This window comes from Eutrigla gurnardus, assembly GCF_963514095.1.
Source record: "Eutrigla gurnardus genome assembly, chromosome: 17".
NCBI lineage: Eukaryota > Metazoa > Chordata > Actinopteri > Perciformes > Triglidae > Eutrigla > Eutrigla gurnardus.
In genome coordinates, this window is record NC_139928.1 from 4,163,599 (window position 1) to 4,181,886 (window position 18,288).

Here is an 18,288-nt window from a genome sequence, read left to right on the forward strand (position 1 = left end):
TCTAAGAATTAAACAAACAACATATACTGTGATCATCCGTGAGCTTTAGACATGCTGGTAATGGCTTCTGAGGGTTGGACATTCCTGATTATTCTCTATATTCGTGCAAATTCTAAGACACTGGAGAACAAACATCTATGAAGAGCTAAAGCAATTAATCAATCGATCAGCGGAAAATTAATCAACAACAATTTTGATCAGTGATTCACACACAAAACAAGCTTTTTGAAAATATCAACTTGGGCTGGGGAACTTATGATATATTATAGATTCATTATAAATGTCCACTAGATGAATTAGTAATTAAAGTAATCTGTGTTTGTAACTCACCTGGTCACATTTCTGGTGGAAGCTGGCTGACATCTCCAGCAGCGTGCTGCGTTCATCCAGCGCTGCGGCAAATGCCTTCCACTCCTGTTCCAGCTGGCCTGAGATCTGCTTGATCTGCTGGGAGGCGTAATGACCGGACTCCAGCAGCCGGTTGCCCACCGACATAATGCGGTTGATATTCACGTACACGTTCTGCACAGCCGGACCGGGAGAGGGGGAAAGACACCATTGAACAGGGGGGTTGTGGGTAAATGAAGCACTCAGGATGGAAGAAAGAGTAAATTAACCACTAGACGTAAAAGTAGAACAGAGACAGCGAATCGTCGCCATCGCTTCTCATCCAAGCATTGTGACTCCGGCGGCTAGATTGATTCCTCCTCTAAGTGGTTTCAGAGTGTAAATAAAGAATAGGATTACTTAATACCTGGTTTTGATGCTGCTAACGTGCAGTAAATACATGCGTACACACAAGAACAAACTGCTCCAGTCAAACTAGAGGTTGATGCTAAGTGCAATAACTATATGATTATAGAGCGCAGGGCACAGACTTGATAGTCCAAGTGGGCGGATAAGCATTGCCCCCTGCTGCGAACCAGTGAGTGTGTCTTACCATGCAGTTCATAGCGAAGTGGTTGTGTTGGGTTTGCAGCTCGATGGCGTGGGGGTGGTTGTTGCCGATCTCTGTGTAGCCGGCCAGGAACAAACCCTTGTTGTGCATGATCCAGTCAAACATCTGAAGCATTGGGAATGACAGGACGGACACATGGAGGGAAAAAAACGTTACACACACACACACACACACACACTAAACACCATTTACTTTCACAGATCACCAAAAAAACGGGCAAAAACAAACAGCTGGCACTTAGCCGTGTGGGCAGACACGAGTATGTTTGTGTACTGCTGCAGTGTGCAGGTAGTTGTCATCTTTCCAGGCCAGAATACGGAGAAATGGACTGCCTCTATTAAGAGTATCCTCTCAGGCCCTCCTAGAGAACAAACTTGTGGCCTATGGTGTCCTAGCAACAAGCTCGTACGACTGCAGTGTATCCAAGACTGCAGATCTCTCCGTTGCTGCAACCTGCTTTTTTTATTCTCCTCACTCAAAGATGGTTCTCTGTATTTCTCTCCCTGTCTCCTTCTATTTGGCGCTGCAGCTGTCATCACCTGAGCTTTCAGGGTGGCAGTCAGAGTGGAGAGCTTTGTACCTGCATCAGCTCTCCTCCATCTTCCTGTCTCTCATTTTGCATGTGGTGGAAGGAAAAGCCGTTCAGGTTTGACCTCTTTTATATGTGGTAATAGAATTGAAGGCACTGTTTAAGGGTCAAAATAAAAAAATAAAGGACATGGATTCATGAGGTCTGCACAGTATAAATCAATGCCTCTCAGTGGGCGTAATTAATTTGAGTTTTTATTGGCATTTGTCTGCCCTACAGTGATCACCAACTGTGACTACAGATTACTGCTACATCACCGCTCATGCTGAATGACACCCGGACTCCCACCATCCACTGACCTTCTCTGCGTCCTGTTCGAACAGGCGGAGCTGGAAGCACTGATCCAGCTGGAGCTTGCGGACATGCCAGGCCTGGTGGAGGTGCTGTCGGGTGGAGTGCAGTTTATCCAGCAGCTGGGTGATCCGTGGCACCAGACCCTGGGTGTCAGCGTTGCACATCCCACCACCGCTGCTGCCCCCGCTGCCACCGCTGCCGCCGTTACGGTTGGAGAAGGACTCACTGCTCTGGATTCTCTGAAGCAACCTGGAGATGGATGTGATATGCGTTTCAAATTTGTGTGAAATATGTTATATGAGAATAATGTTGATTAGCACAAATATCAACAGATGCAATAAAAATATTTCATTCTAATAATACATTTGAAAGGATTGGATTCTATTACTATAGTATTGCAAAGTATGTGTGACATGTTTGTATTTGTTCTGAACAACTATATCCGCAGTGAAAAGACCACCATCATAGAGAGGGGGGAGAAACACCACTGTTTAAAAGTACTGTATATAGGAAAACATTTGGAAGAAGGTGATGAACGTTTCCAGCCTTTGCTCTACTGTTCAGTTAAAAAAAAGAAGTAAAAAAGGAAGGAGAAAATGCAAAGCCACGTGTGAAGTATTTCCGTGCACCTACCTCTGTCCCTCCGTGTCCAGCTCCTCAATGGGGGCTTTCATGACTTTCTTCTTCAGCGTTGCATGTTCTTCTATCATCCGCCTGGCTCCTTCCAGATCTTGGGGAAAGTCTTTCCTCGACACCGTTTCTTGCATCTCCTCTAGTCGAGCCAACATCTGGGTGGCGTGACCGGAGAACTCCTCAAACGCCACACGCACCTGGAGAAAAACACCACCAAAACATCTGCGTGAGGCTGTAGGTTTACGTATAGAACTCTGTTTAATCATCCAACTACTCACGGCTGAAGAATACTGTAAATGACTGATAATGACACCCACTATTATGATACTCAAGATAGAAGAAGAGTCCAATTTCACCTCTATCCACTCTTCGTGGTTGTAGTCCAGGCTGCCGTCGAAGTCCGAGGTCAGTTGGGAAGGGTCGACGACCTTCGTCAGGCCCTCTAGCGACACCATGGTGGTCTAGGGAGCAAAGGTCACGGAAGAGTGGCCGAGACAGAGAGAAACGGATTGAAAGCGGTTAAGGCGGATCAAGGTTACTTTCAGTCAATTGAGTGCAAAATGCTTTTAATCTCTCCGCTCCTCCCACTGGCTTTCTTTGATGCCTTGGTGTGCAGTTGAGGGTGTTTTTATTTTAGCCCCTTTCTCACTGGATAAACAATATATATCATAAATAAAATCAACAAGGATTAAGAGAATTATTATAATATGTTAACGTACAAACTGGTTTTCAGTGTTTGCTAACCCTGCTTCTATCGTCTGTTCTGATCTAGCAGATTTTCCCATGTTTGAAAAAACTAATTTTGATGAAGAAGGGCATTAGAAGAAGTAACAAACCCCCAGGTGGCGACACCCAGCAACACAGGATTTGTAAATGACAGCAGAGTTGGATATGATTTACAGAAATAGGAAATAACTTTAGGATACCATAGAACATATTAAAAAGGATCCACCAAATAAAAGCAACGTTTTTACAGCGTCCGCCTCTCTATCACAGAACAACAAGCTCACGCACTTGTTGTCTTTTGGGACTATATGGCACACTCATTTGTCGCCTCTGGCCGTCCTCATCTTAGGAGTGATGTGAAATTAAAATCCCCTCTGTGCAACGACTGCATATTACAATATCAGTTTCTAAGATACAGATACAGGAGGAAATGTCTCCTTGTTTGGTTTCAATGCCTCTGTGCTTCTGCTAAGCCACCTCCGCACAACACCCCCACACACATGGCCAGAGATGGATGGAGACAGACCGAGAGCTAGATAGCTTCGTGGACAAACAATGCAGAAACACACTGTCCTTGGGTAGAAAAAAAACGGTTGCTCTTGACAGGAGAAAATACTGATACGGCTGTGTTCCCTATTGTGGTTCAAGTTAATTGATTTGTACATGTTGAATGGTGAGAGGGGGAATGTTCAGGGCTCTTGGGTGCCGCTTTTCTCCCACACAACCACAGAGCGATTTATCAACTATCAAAATCTTGCAAAATCTCCCCCCTGAGAAACCTGTCACATCTCTGGATTTCATTTTATCAAGGCAAGAGAAAAACACACTTGATGACTTGATGCAGCAGACCAATTTTGCACACATTCACTACACTTACTGTATGAAAATCGCTGAAACAACAGAGGACTTTCTCTGTATAAAACCTTAAGAAATCCTAATACATTTAGAATATGAGGTCCGGGAGTGATACACGCATGCAGAACACATACAAATACACATGCAGTGTTTCAAATCAATGCCTGCGTGGCATGGGAGGGCAGACCATGGATAACTAACCTGCCCCTTGGCATCTGCCTATAATTCCTCTCATATAATCAATACGGTGTCATCAGACTACAGTAAATATGTGTGTGTGTGTGTGTGTGGAAAATCAGAGCCATTTCCACACCAGTGCATCCCCTCACACTACAATGGTCAGGCTAAAGGCACCCCATGAGAAACAATCAGAGCACAAACTGTACCATGAAACGGGGTTCCACCTCCGTTACAGCACATGGGTTTGTATCAGCCCATGTCTCACTACCACGGAAGGAGAGCTAGTCGTTAGCATACTAAGCAAGATTCTTTAATGACGGATCAAACAGGAGGGGAGGAATTGTTATCTAGTCCTCATTAGGGGCCATTTACTAAACAGGCTTCAAATCCTGCAAACGCATCTTCACACCATCACAAGCAGAGCACTGATTACCCCATGCAGTGGTACACTCAGTGGTGTACCAGTATTTGTAAGAGCACACTGGTGCACATCGTGTTCTATGAAACGGTCAGAGCATTAAAAATAAGCCTGTTCTTCTGAATAAATCACTATATCAGACGTGAAAAAGTCTAACGCTTGACTGGCAGCTTCACAAACACTCGTGATCCGCCGTGTGCCGTTTTAGGGTTGAATGCGATGAAACTCCTCCTCTGGTAGACAGCTGGCTGGTGATGTACGCACCCAAAACAGCAGGGAGATGAGTGTCATGAAGTGTGCTGACAATGAGCAGCTCGGCTGGCCACGGCGGTCCTTATAACAACTCAGCTGACGGCAAATTAAGGGACTTTTTTCTGCATTTAGGACTCATTACTTAAAGTGATGGTTCAGAGTAAAATGCACCCTAGGTAATTTCCATCATGACATCCAGCCAAACACCCCCTCGGAAGCATTTTTAGCGATGGTCAGCATTGGTCAAGATAGGGCGACGTGACACGAGTTTCACGCCAGAGTACGAAAAGGTTTCGCTGATTATTTATAAATGCTTGTATTATCATGTCAACACTTGTCAACACGGAACTTGTCACGGAAACAGCTGGGTAAACGCTGACTGCCATTAAACACCAATGAAGAAGAAGAAGAAGAAGCTGGGTAAACACGGAAGTGCCGTCTACGCAACAGCAGTAGCTTTAGCAGTAGAAGCTATCAGGCAAGTGTTCATTTAAATAAACTCCTGATGTACTTACAAACTTTAAAATGCCTGGTTTTGTGAGTACAGACCCTATGTGTACTACTGCAGAAGTTTGGTAACATTCCATGCATTAATAGTGGGGAAATTTACGAGATATACAAGATGTACCATCGCGCTATTGCTAAGCCATTCAGCTGATCGCCTTATCTTGACCAATGCTGACCATTGTTAAAAATGCTTCCGAGGGGGTATTTGGCTGGATGTCATGGTGGAAATTACCTAGGGTGCATTTTACTCCAATCCATCACTTTAAAAATGGCAAATATAGAATTGCAGCACTTGATTTTTCTATATGTGGGTGCTTTCAATAGTCATTACAGCACGCTAAAAAGTGTCTATTTGCAAGTCTCTCCTCACCAGAGCAACATATAATTACATCATTGAAGTAATGCAGTCATGGGTAGCAAGTGAGCTTTGGCTGTATAGCCTCAATTCTTTACTGCAGCAGTTAATCAATTTCAAATCAAATCAATTTCACAATATTTTTGACCAAATACCTCAATATTGATTTTTACAAGATCAAAAAAAATCACTATTAATGTAGATTTAATGACTAGGTAGGCAAAAGCACGCATTACAACAGCTGGTAAGTACAGGAAATGACTTATGTCATATTACGATATTCAAAATCAAATAAGATATCTAGTGGCATATCACGATATCAATATAATATCGATGTATTAGCCAGCCCTACTTTGGTGATAATTTGTCATCTCTGAGTTTACATATATTGCGGCCATGTGTGGAAATTTTGTAAAATGCTGAACGAAACATACTCTGGCATTTTGATTAATATAATTGCAGAGTGTTGCTTCTATTTATTTAACAGTTTTAAAAACAAAGCAAATATACTCAGTCTCTGATGAAGGCTGCTAATTATTTGAAGAGCCAGAGAGCGGAGATGACATTCTAATAATCGGTTATCTTTACGTAAAGCAGGTTTTCCGCATCCTACCTCAAACTCAAACTTGGAGCTGCCAAAGTTGGTCCTCTGCTTCTGCCAGAAGTTGTCTGGTTTGATGATGAGGGCGACGTGGATGCAGGATGGGAACGACTCCTGCAGGATCTTCAGCAGAGGCTTGATGCTGTCCCACTTGGAGCCGCGCATATCAACGATGACTGTGAAGCCATGTTTACACACCTCCTCGCTGGGATGGACGGGGGACGACGGGAGTGGGAGGAATTGAAGAGAAGAGAGGGAGGGAGGGAGGGGCAGATTGGAGAGTATAATCCAGAAAGAGAGGAGACAGATGACAGGCGTGGGAAAGGATGAGTGAGGGATAGAGAGAAAAGAGATGATTGAAAAAGGAGAAGAGAGGGGGAAAAGGGGGAGAACAGAAATGAGAATCAAAACAAACAGCGAGATGACGCATTTTCTATCTACTGTGAGAAGCCTACGTAGCAGACACACAGCCCACCCGACGCCCACACACACCCACACAGAAACCTGCAACGAATGAGTCACAAATATGTGCCGGAATATAAAAATACAAATCAGCACATTTGTGCACCAGTAACCTCGTCTCTCCATGGCCGACATTATTATCACATAACCTTCATCTACACGCCTGAAACTAAAATCTGCTGTTGTTATGCAAGATCTAAACTATTCCATAGCTTGTTGCATATTATTACTACTACTGATTTTATTTAGCAAAACCGGAATCCTTTTTCTACTTTTGGTCATTTTATGCATTTGACTTCCGTAACAAATATAATTTTCATATCCCTCCATTAAAGGAACTGTTAATTCCTCCATCCCATCCAAACCTGTGTAAACAACCTGTCAGTAGATAGGCAGTGTGCAGCAGTGTGCAGATGTTGCCTTTCCCAAAATAGAGCATCTCTGGTCACCAAAAAGAAAAAAATACACAATTGAGACAGAAAATATGAAAATATGGAAAACTGACATAATGATAGTGTAGTTACAAATGCCTGAAAAAAAGAAGATAATTCACAATGAATTTAGCCACGTTTTGACCTGCACGGAGATAATGTGGTGACTTAAATTGAGATGAGAGTAGATGAAGATGGATGGATGGATGGATTGGGACGGCTGGAGGGAGGAGACGAGTGGCAGATTAAAGAGAAGTAAACAGACAGCTGGAGAGGAGAGATGTTTTACCTGTGGGTGAGGAGCTACTCGTCCACAGCAACTACTACTACTACTGCTGCTGCTGCTGCTGCTGCTGCTGCTGCTGCTGCTGCTGCTGCTGCACTGCCTCGGCTACTGCGACACTTTGTTTTGCTTTCACACACGCTCTCTCCCTCCCTCTCTCCCTCCCTCACACACACACACACACACACCTCCTCACACATGCGCTCTCTCCGGCTGTCATTTTTAATCCTCCGTGCCCAGCCCTCTCTCTCTACTGCTCCCTCTCCGATGATCCTTCGTTCCTTCCATTATTGGCTTTTTGTTATACCTCTCTTAACTCAGGCTTTCCCTCTCAGCATCTCTAGAGCTGATTATTGGCAGCGAGGAATCTGCAGTCAGCTAACTGTTCTTGAATTATTTCTCTCTCTATTCCTCCCTCACATGCTCATCTCGGCTCTCTCACGTGTTTGCTCACAGAGCCTCGTCCACTTGCTCCGGGTGTTTGTTTCCTATCGAGGCATTGCTTCTCCTTGTCTTTAAAAAAAAACAAATGACCACACACACACACACACACACACAAACAAATGTAATGAATATGTAACCTGGGTATGCCGGCGAGGTAGGCAATCAGTCTCCGCAGGTCATCTGTTCGTATTCTATCGTGGTTGCTGCGTGATGGAAACGTTAACACAGGACCCCCGCGTCTGTCTCTGCCACCTGAGGCGACACACACACACACACACACACACACACACACACACACATTAGATTAGAACAACATGACAAGTGACTGCAGGTGTAATAGGCATTGTTGCTGCACATTAAAACATCCTGTTAAATGTGGGTGTGACCCAAGCCAACAAGCAAGGTGTGCAACCTGTTTTTGTTCCTAGGCAAAAAAACAAAAAACAAAACCCTACTCTGTCACGCCTCTTGGGGTACCCAGGCTCACAGACCTGACACAGACAGACAGGCAGAGAGAGAGCAGGCAGGCCACAGCAGGATGAAGTGTGTCTTGGACAGCATTCATTCATACACCTCCTGCAGGTGTATGAGGCGGTGTGGATGTGTTTAATTGTTTTAAACGTGGCTGCTGTGAAACAACCAAAGAATAGTGACATTGTTCTGATTTACAGCTTTGTTCTCACTAGCGCCTCTTCATTCACTCTCTAGGTCGCTGGAAATTTGAATACTGTGTTTACAAGCAGCAACCGACAACGTGAATACATGTTATATCTTATTATTTGTAGTACATCATACCCAGGACTATAATTCCCTCTATGTTTAGCCACACAAGCTCACCCGATTACAGTGTTCAGCATTAAGGCAAATCGATCGACGTTCCTTAAACTTTTAGTACGGCTGCATTCACTTGCTGTCCGTCTTTACCTTCAACAAGGTCTCTGACTGAAAGCTTACTCACTAAAAAGATTGTTGCACAGATTTGAGTGGTTGGAAGCATTTCATTGTTTAACAATCTATAGCTCCAGCACCTAAGTCTGATACTGGTTGAGCTGTGCTTATTTCTTTATAGAAGTAATAAGCTTAGTGTTATATTTGTATCAGTCCATCAGCAAAAATTTGACTGGCATAAAATAGGCATCATAGTAACATTCAAAAATTGAGTGAAAGGCTTGACAAATGTGAGTGCCTGCTAGATTAAAATGCCCTCGGCAAATAGACTGACTATTGATTTGAACTGCTACTTGCTCTGTTGAAACTAAAGGCAGGCACTGAGAAACAGAAAAGAAAGTTTAAATTCTCCAAAATAACATTTATACAACACACATAAAGACCTTTACTGTATGTTATATCCCCATATATGTTATGTATGTATGTGCATTATGACCTGAAATCATTTCAGATTCATTTTAATATTTCTACACAAGACTAAGAGTCTACAGCCATGTTAGCGGATATGTGAGTCTGCATAGGCATATCAGTGCTTTGAGATAAATTACTATGCTAGCATGGTATAATATTTACCGTATCGCTCTCTTAGGTTAGCATGTTAGCATGCTAATATTGTGGTAAACAGTACAGTGAACACTTTCACCTGTGGGTGGCACTAGATGGAAGACCAAAGGATCAAAGCTTCCTGGCCTGAATCCAATATTTTGAATATTATTTTGTCATTTGAATTGGTAGTTGGGAAACATTTGCTGTTTACAGTACATAGTCATGTGACTGAATTCTAAATATCTGTTACTATGATGATAATAATAAGAGCAGAAGCAGAGAGCCACTCCACTCACGTGGGAACCTGTAAACATAGGCTGACTGTGCTCAGCCCACAAATGAGTGAGTTCAGTCGGGTTGCTGTGTGCCTGTAGGCTCGTCCCAGCCGCTCAGAGGAGGAAATCAAACGCTCACATGGCAAACACGATGGGGGGGGGATTATTAAGTAGCCGGAATCAGGATAATGGACTTAGCTCATTTTCACTATCGGCCCCTCCTTTATCTGCCTCCCTACCTCATTTCAAAGCCAATTACTCTGCAAGCGACTACTATATGGGATGTGGTAGCAGAGAGTAAGTCATCTCCATGGCAACGCAGCCCTATCTCTCCTCTCAATTTCTGTATGTTTGTCTGAGTCATCGTCCTCACCACCGAGTTTCTGCCTGTGACCATCGCCACACACACACACACACACACACACACACACACACACACACACACACACACACACACACACACACACACACACACACACACACACACACACACACACACACACACACACACACACACACACACACACACACACACAGAATAATGTCTTTGTGTGTTGTACAAATAATCCTGCTGGATGTTTTTGGCAGTCCATATCTCCTGCTCGGCCTCCTGTGAGTTTTCCCTGGCAGCATGACTTCCCTGGTGTGTGTGTGTGTGTGTGTGTGTGTGTGTGTGTGTGTGTGTGTGTGTGTCAGACATGGCTGAGCTTCCCTTGGAGGGAGCGAATACACAGCTGTAGCTTACTATTCTGTAGTCCTGCTGATACGGACTAAACAATGGATGTCTGTGTGTGTATAATGTGTCGTCCGAGTGTGAAGACGGGTCAAAGGTTAAGTGCCTGGGCCTCAGTTTGACCCCCGTGAGTTTTTACAGGCACAGATTATTATTTTGAGAGAGGATAGAGAGCTACAGAAAGAAGCAGTGGGAGAATACATACAGTCCAGCACAGTTCATTTGTGAAACTAAACACTCACATTATCACAGTATCTTACCTGACAAAAAGGCAACTTTTTCTTTGAGGATGGGAAGAACCTCCATTGCTCTTATCTCCTCATATCTCCTGAAACCTGGATAGAGAGAGAGAAAGGGAAGGAGAAAGAAAGCCAATTTAATAAATGGGGTCAGAGTCCCTTTTGCTCCTGTCGATCAGCCATGACTTTTTTCCTTGATGGCAGATTATTTAGGACACAGCAGATTTTGTCCACTTGTAATCTGCAGTTTTTGAACAGTGGATTGAGTCTAATTTCGGATTACCCGCATCATGAGAAAAAAATCAGTAGGTTTCTCTCTCACACACACACACACACACACACACACACACACACACACACACACACACACACACACACACACACACACACACACACACACACACACACACACACACACACACACACAGTCTTGGGGACTGATATGTTTTACATGACGGTTTGTCTACATTAATAGAACTAGATATTTAGCATGAGAATTAATGGTGAAAAAAGCCCCGCAGCAATAATTGGAACTATCAATCGTTGCCCTGTGAACGTCTGCTGGATCTCATGGGCGTGATGGTGCCTCACATCCCTTTGGTGTGCTGCTAATATTCTGTCACAGTTGAATGAATGGCTGTAAGGAGATACTGAAAAAGTGAAAAACCTGTTCAGAGATCAAATCGTGTATAAACGACACACAATTCCCGGAAGTGATTAAACCCACGTCTCAACTTCAATACACACAGGACAGAACGGGGCCCAGATTTTGTCCTTCAGACAGAGCAGAGGGCCGGTCTGTGTGAATGATGACCCAGACAAGTCATACTAGCCTTTTTAAAAGAGGCAATGCAAGTGTCTCTTTTCTCCTCCTTCCTCTTTTTGAGTCCTTGCTACTTTTGTCCTCCGTAAAGCAAGATTCTTATTTTACTGTGACTTGTTTTTAGGACCTTAATAGAAATCAAGAATGAAATGACCTCCCTGAGGTTATATTGTGTCGGTATATGTCACAAGCACACTGGTGAATTCATGTGCTAACTGTCCAGACACAATCGTCAGAGACAGGAGTAAATAAAAGGAGGGAGAAAGAAAAGACAGTATTATCCAATTCTAGTCCATAGTGTCTTATTCCCCTTTTCCACCCAAATTAGTGTGAATAAGGAGATTTCTTTTTAACAAGGGAAAACTCACTAAAAATAGTGCCAGACTCTTCTTCCACTGAGAGTAGACGAGTATGTTTTTTTCACTCCATAGAACAACAAGTCAGCTTAGTCCTCCTTTACATTCAGCCCGTTACGGAGACAGACCAGTCTGTTTACATTGTCAGAGGACAAAGCAGCACACGCCACATCTAGTGTTTCTCACACAGACAAATTACCGGGATAATAAAAAAAAAAAAACTGCTTGGCGATCACGCGCCACGACCCCCCCCCCCCCCCTCCCCGCTGATGCCGCAGCCTCAGCCACAATCTTACGCTGAACTCCGTTAAAAACTAATGGCTAACGGCTTTGTGGCACACGTCGTCATAGGTCTTATGTCAGCCGCCACGGGAAGTAAACAAAACACAGCTGCGTTCATTTCGTTTAAAAAAATGTACGCATTAAATATTTCATAATTAACGCAAAGATTAACGCGTTAATTTTGACAGCACTAATAATAATATATAATAATAATATATAATATTATATATATATATATATATATATATATATATATATATATATATATATTACTTCAGTCACTCCTTCAAATTGTCTAACCAGAGTTGGTGATTGCTGGAACAGTGAAGAGACAAACAAAGACTATTTGTGCGAGTTTTTTCAATGTAAGCGTGTTTCACAAAGTTTTTCAACAGAGTCCGGTAGCTCTGAGGAGTATCGGTGAATCCTTGGTTTATTTTGATTAAACAAGAGTTGGTGATGCTGGAAAGACTAACAAAGATGTATCTGTTTGATTATCAATACACTTACTCCTGTGCATACGTGCACGCACGCATGCACAGTCTCCAGTCAGTCACACATGCACACACTTGTTGACAAGTTGAGTCACTGTGCACCTCTTTGTCTGTCCACGGCTTATCTCGCATTCTGCTGCAGAAACCTGAAACCTTTTATTTTCAGGTATGGCATAAATGCTCAAGGACAGGTTGAATCACACCTTCTCAAAACACCTTTCAATGCCTGTGTTATGCTGCCGTTGACTACCTGCTGACTGCTCACTCACTACTCTTAACCACCCCACGTGTTTTCAGGCTGCTAGTGATAACACAGCTGAGTGTAATACCAAACCCAGAGACACAAGTCATGGTTATGCCCGTGAGACAGAGTTGCGATGCGCCTGCAGAGGCGATTTAGATGTCCACTTGGGGGTCATGTTTCCATCCCCGCCCATACTCATGACTACTGCAGAGCCATTTGTTCTGGGAATTAATGTAGATTGTAATCTTTCCCACTAAAGACAAAAGCCAAATGTTATGTTATAGTAATGTAGTGGGATTTTTGTCCAATTGGAAAGGTGCTTTATTGTGTGGAGGTATGGTAAAACACATCCTCACACACACACACACACACACACACACACACACACACACACACACACACACACACACACACACACACACACACACACACACACACACACACACACACACACACACACACACACACACACACACACACACACACACACACACACACACCGTCTGGTTTATAACTGTATGCTAATGAGATGCTCATTATTTTATGCCACAGGAGGAGATGGATGCAAATCGGGACTTGTCTCTGTTTTTTTGCCGTTCTTTACTCCTCTCATTTGTCTCCTGCCTTCCCTCAGGGGGCCACAGAAACACAAATTATCATGATCAACTACATTTCCCACTGTGCTCCTGTAGAGAGTGAGCTTGTAGTTCTCTATGGATGATGCATGAGATAGTGCTACGGAGAGCTCTTGCTCTGCCTCCATTCCTCGGAGCCACGCAAGGATCAGGTTTTACTCTCTAAAAGAGTGGGGCTGTCAAATTAGGCTTTTCTTAATCATTAGTCTATAACCTGCCAAAAAAATCATGAAAATAAAGTTAATTTATAGTAATATAAAAGAATGAATACACTTGAGAAGCTGCAACCAGTAAATCCGTTGTCATGATCAAAACCGTTTTTCTGGTGATTGACTATTTAATTCATTTCTAGTTTCTGCACTAGTTTCAAATTATGTGCCAAAGAGAGGCAAGGGTTCAGGCAATTGGGATATTAAAAATAAATCTGTTGATATTGATATGATAGTTCACATTTGCACTACATGTTTGCGTCCGTTTCTTACCTGTCCTGTGTCTTGTTTTTGTACCTTGCACCTTATGTGCTGTCTGAGTGTTGCATCATTCATTCTGTTTGGTTTGCATCGGGGACACACAGTGGAGAAAGGAGAATCACACTGCATGCATACAGATGGATGACCATAAAGTCTAAATTGTATCTTTATTGTTGCAGCCTTACAGTCTATAAAACATTACCAGGCTATAAGTATGACGGAACGTACCATTGCAGGAGCTGCTTACTAATCATTATAATATCAGCACACGGTATTTACAGTAGCGATGTCTCTAAATTCTAGACGGGTGTGAAAGGTGACGTGTGTACACAAATGGATAAGTTCACTTTTCATTCCCCATGGAGTGATTCATCTTCTAAAGACAACATCTTTGATGTTCCCTACCAACTTGATGTCTGATTGGCTGGCTGCCATCGGGCTAATCAAAGGTCAACGATAAACCTAATGTTGACACAGTGACGAGCAGAAAACCACTACGTGTGTGTCGGAGAGTGTTCAGAGGGTGAGAGAGCACACAGTTGGTGCTTTGTAGCGCTGCGTGAATTGGCGACTGTACAGTCAAATGTAACGGTCACTAGATCTGCCCAGATACACTCCATCCTTTGTAAACTTTCCAAACACACACTTGCCCCTCCTTTTCCAGATGTTGCTCCTTCTCCTACATCTTCCACAGTGTCTTTCAACGAGCTCTAGAAACTGATATGTTTGCTCTTTTATGATGAGAACATGGATGAGTTAACGAATGATGCAAAATTACTTCTCAACACAGGATCATTTGCTATAATTATTACCCGGTGATTATATGGTTCACAGACTAGATCCCTAAAATGCTGTCTGCTTCTAAATGTCACTGTATCTGGAAGTATCTGAACATACATGATGACATACGTTCTATGAATAGCCTGACAATGACTACAATGACTGTGTTTGGGGTGAACTTTCTCTTCTACCAAACAAAAAAGGTAAGTTTAACCACAGAGACACATCACTTCCCTGCGCTCTGCAGCGCTCTGCGACTGGAGAAAGTGGCACAGCAGCTAAATATAGAGCGGCCGCACACTGGAGAAGGTGGGTTTATCTGGATAAATGATCAGTGAGAAAAAAAGTGGACGGAAAAGAAAAACTACAAAAATGTGAGATAATAAGGAGTCATCCTGTCGTAAGTAGGCTGGAAAAAAACAGGCATTTGAAAGAAGGGGAGGAGTGAATTGGACAGTAAGAGAGTGAGGAAGAGGAAGACGGATGGGGAGCGGCTGGGAAATGACAGGTGGAGGAAGGAAAAGACAGCGATGGTAATCACATACATCCAGTCAGTCAGCGTTGAGCACACTCATTTCCACTCTTCCCTTTTATTTTGTATCGTTTATTATCCATTATTTACTTCTCCGTCATGTCCGTATGTCCACGCAACAACATACATGCAGCGTTGCGTTTCAATTGTGTTAAACATAACTAATGCAACTGTAAATATTAAATATGTATTAATTTTGGTTTGCACATTTTGCCATTTTTATATGTCAAAAAGTGGTCGTTACTGATGGCAACCAAAGGTCAAGCATTGGTTGCCGATTTCTCAAAATGGTTGCCAATAGGAACCTGGCAACCCCTACTGTCGCTGCCTCCATGCATGAAGCTGGAACCAGAGACGTTAAATTAACTTCCTGCCAGACGGATGAGGAGGGAGTGTCAAAAAAGGAGAGGCTGGGGATGTTATGGTAGATCTATAAATGCATCCGACTCGCCCACCCACAGCTCCCAGCATTGTACCTGTCAGCTGGATGAGGGCGGAGTCTGTCTGGGCGTAACGCCACTTGCGATTGGTCGCCCAGCAAGTCATGCCTGATGATTCTTCCACAAATTGTAAAGAAAAACAAATCCATAAATTGCAGCGGATTTGGCTTTGATTGCTGATGGGGAAACGTAGTCCGCTGCTCCCATCAGCTAATGATAGACTGACGGGCCGACGTGCTGAAGGGAACCCAGTCCACTGTGGGCAGAGTCGCATCAGTTGAGGGCTATTCCAGGGATTCCTGAGGGCAGATATTCCAATCCAGCAGACAACCAAAACCGCCCATGTTGTCTACGCGTCCACATGGAAAAGCTGGTGCAAACATTTCCAAGCATGAACACAGCTATCTGTGTAGCTTCAGAGCACACAAGCACACTGTGTGGATGCAGAGTCAGTGTGCACCCCATGGGGCATTAGGTGAGCTGCTAATCGGCCTGTCTTTTGGAGCGACAGGTTCCTGGAAGGTAATCCTCAATGTGTAGGAGGGGCAACATTATAATATTGCCTGCACTGCGTTTGTGCACCCTGGGAAGCTGCTTAGCATCAGGAGGTAGAACTTGAGGTTGATGGAGAGAGTCCTTACAGTGTGGGTTTACACATAACGTTGAATATATACACATATATATATATATATATACATATATATATATATATACATATATATGTGTATACACATATATATATATACACACATACAGGTACTACTCGGAAAATTAGAATATCGTGTAAAAGTTGTTTTATTCAGGCAATTCAACATAAAAGATGAAACCAATACATTCTATAGACTCATTACATGGAAAGTGAGATATCTCAAGCATTTCTTTGTTGTAATGTTGCTGATTATGATTTACAGCTTATTAAAACCTCAAAACCAAAAACTCATTAAATTAGAATACTGTGAAAAGCTTCAGTAATGTAGGCTCAAAGTGTCACACACTAATCAGGTAAGTAATCCAAAACACCTGCAAAAGGGTCCTGAGCCTTTAAAAAGTCTGTTTGGTTGCTTGTTTGGTTTAGAAGAATTCACAATCATGGGGAAGACTGCTGATCTCACAGTTGTGCAGAAAACCATCATTGACTCCCTGCACAAGGTGGGTAAGACACAAAAAGTGATAGCAAAAGAAGCTGGGTGTTCTCAGAGTGCAGTCTCAAAGCACATTAATGGACAGTTAAGTGGAAGGCAGAAGTGTGGAAGAAAACGGTGTACAAGCCGGAGGGATGACCGCAGCCTGGAGAAGATGGTCAGGAAAGGGCCATTCAAAAGTGTGGGGGAACTTCATAAGGAGTGGACTCAGGCTGGAGTTGCTGCTTCAAGGGAAACGACACGCAGGCGGATGCTGGACATGGGCTTCAAATGTCGAATTCCTGTTGTCAAGCCGCTCCTCACGAGCAAGCAACGCCAGAGGCGCCTTACCTGGGCTAGAGAGAAGAAAGACTGGACTGTTGGCCAGTGGTCCAAAGTCCTCTTTTCTGATGAGAGCAAGTTTTGCATCTCATTTGGCAACAAAGGTCCCAGAGTCTGGAGGAAGACCGGAGAGGCGCAAAATGGAAGATGCAGGAAGTCCAGTGTTAAGTTTCCCCAGTCTGTGATGACTTGGGGATCCATGTCAGCTGCTGGTGTTGGTCCTCTGTGCTTTATCAAGTCCAGCATAAACGCAGCTGTACCAGGAAATTTTAGAGCACTTCATGCTTGCTTCAGTGGACCAGCTTTATGGGGATGAGGACTTCATCTTCCAGCAGGACTTGGCACCTGCCCACACTGCCAAAACTACAAAATCCTGGTTCAACAACCATGGGATTACAGTGCTTGACTGGCCCGCAAACTCACCTGACCTGAACCCCATAGAAAATCTGTGGGGCATTGCCAAGAGAAAGCTGAACGGGAAGAGACCAAACAATAAAGAAGAGCTCAAGGCCGCGATTGAAGCATGTTGGTCTTCCATAACACCTGAGATATGCCACAAGATGGTAGCATCCATGCCGCGCCGGATTAAGGCAGTCATTCGTGCAAAAGGGGCCCTAACCAAGTACTAAGTACAGATGCAAGAATTTACATTCAGAGGCCTGACATTTTTGTATTTAAAATCCTTTTTTTTAATTGATTTCAAGCAGTATTCTAATTTTCTGAGTTTTTGAATTTGAGGTTTTCTGAAGCTGCAAGTCCAAATCAGCAAAATCAAAACAAATAAAAGCTTGAAATATATTGATTCGCATTGTATTTGTCTATATAATGTGTAAATTACATGCACTTTTTCAGGATATTCTAATTTTCCGAGTAGTACCTGTATATACACATATATACACAATATATATATATATATACACATATATACACATTATATATATACATATATATATATATATATACATATATACATATATATATATACATATATACATATATATATATACATACATACATACATACATACATACATACATACA

The 18,288-nt window shown here is 43.0% G+C and overlaps 1 protein-coding gene across 3 annotated transcripts in view; it reads right to left on the minus strand.

Moving 5' to 3' along the window:
- The window catches only part of LOC311027357 (triple functional domain protein), a 76,126-nt gene that overhangs the window by 33,587 nt on the left and 24,251 nt on the right, over positions 1-18,288 (minus strand). For all 3 annotated transcript variants that reach the window (XM_084031347.1, XM_084031345.1, XM_084031346.1), the window contains exons 3-10: positions 10,751-10,825; positions 8,126-8,240; positions 6,381-6,573; positions 2,831-2,935; positions 2,475-2,671; positions 1,847-2,090; positions 941-1,063; positions 331-522 (exon numbers count right to left, since the gene is read on the minus strand). In XM_084031347.1, the coding sequence (XP_083887473.1) occupies positions 331-522; positions 941-1,063; positions 1,847-2,090; positions 2,475-2,671; positions 2,831-2,935; positions 6,381-6,573; positions 8,126-8,240; positions 10,751-10,825 (1,244 nt within the window). The remainder of the gene's footprint in view (positions 1-330; positions 523-940; positions 1,064-1,846; positions 2,091-2,474; positions 2,672-2,830; positions 2,936-6,380; positions 6,574-8,125; positions 8,241-10,750; positions 10,826-18,288) is intronic.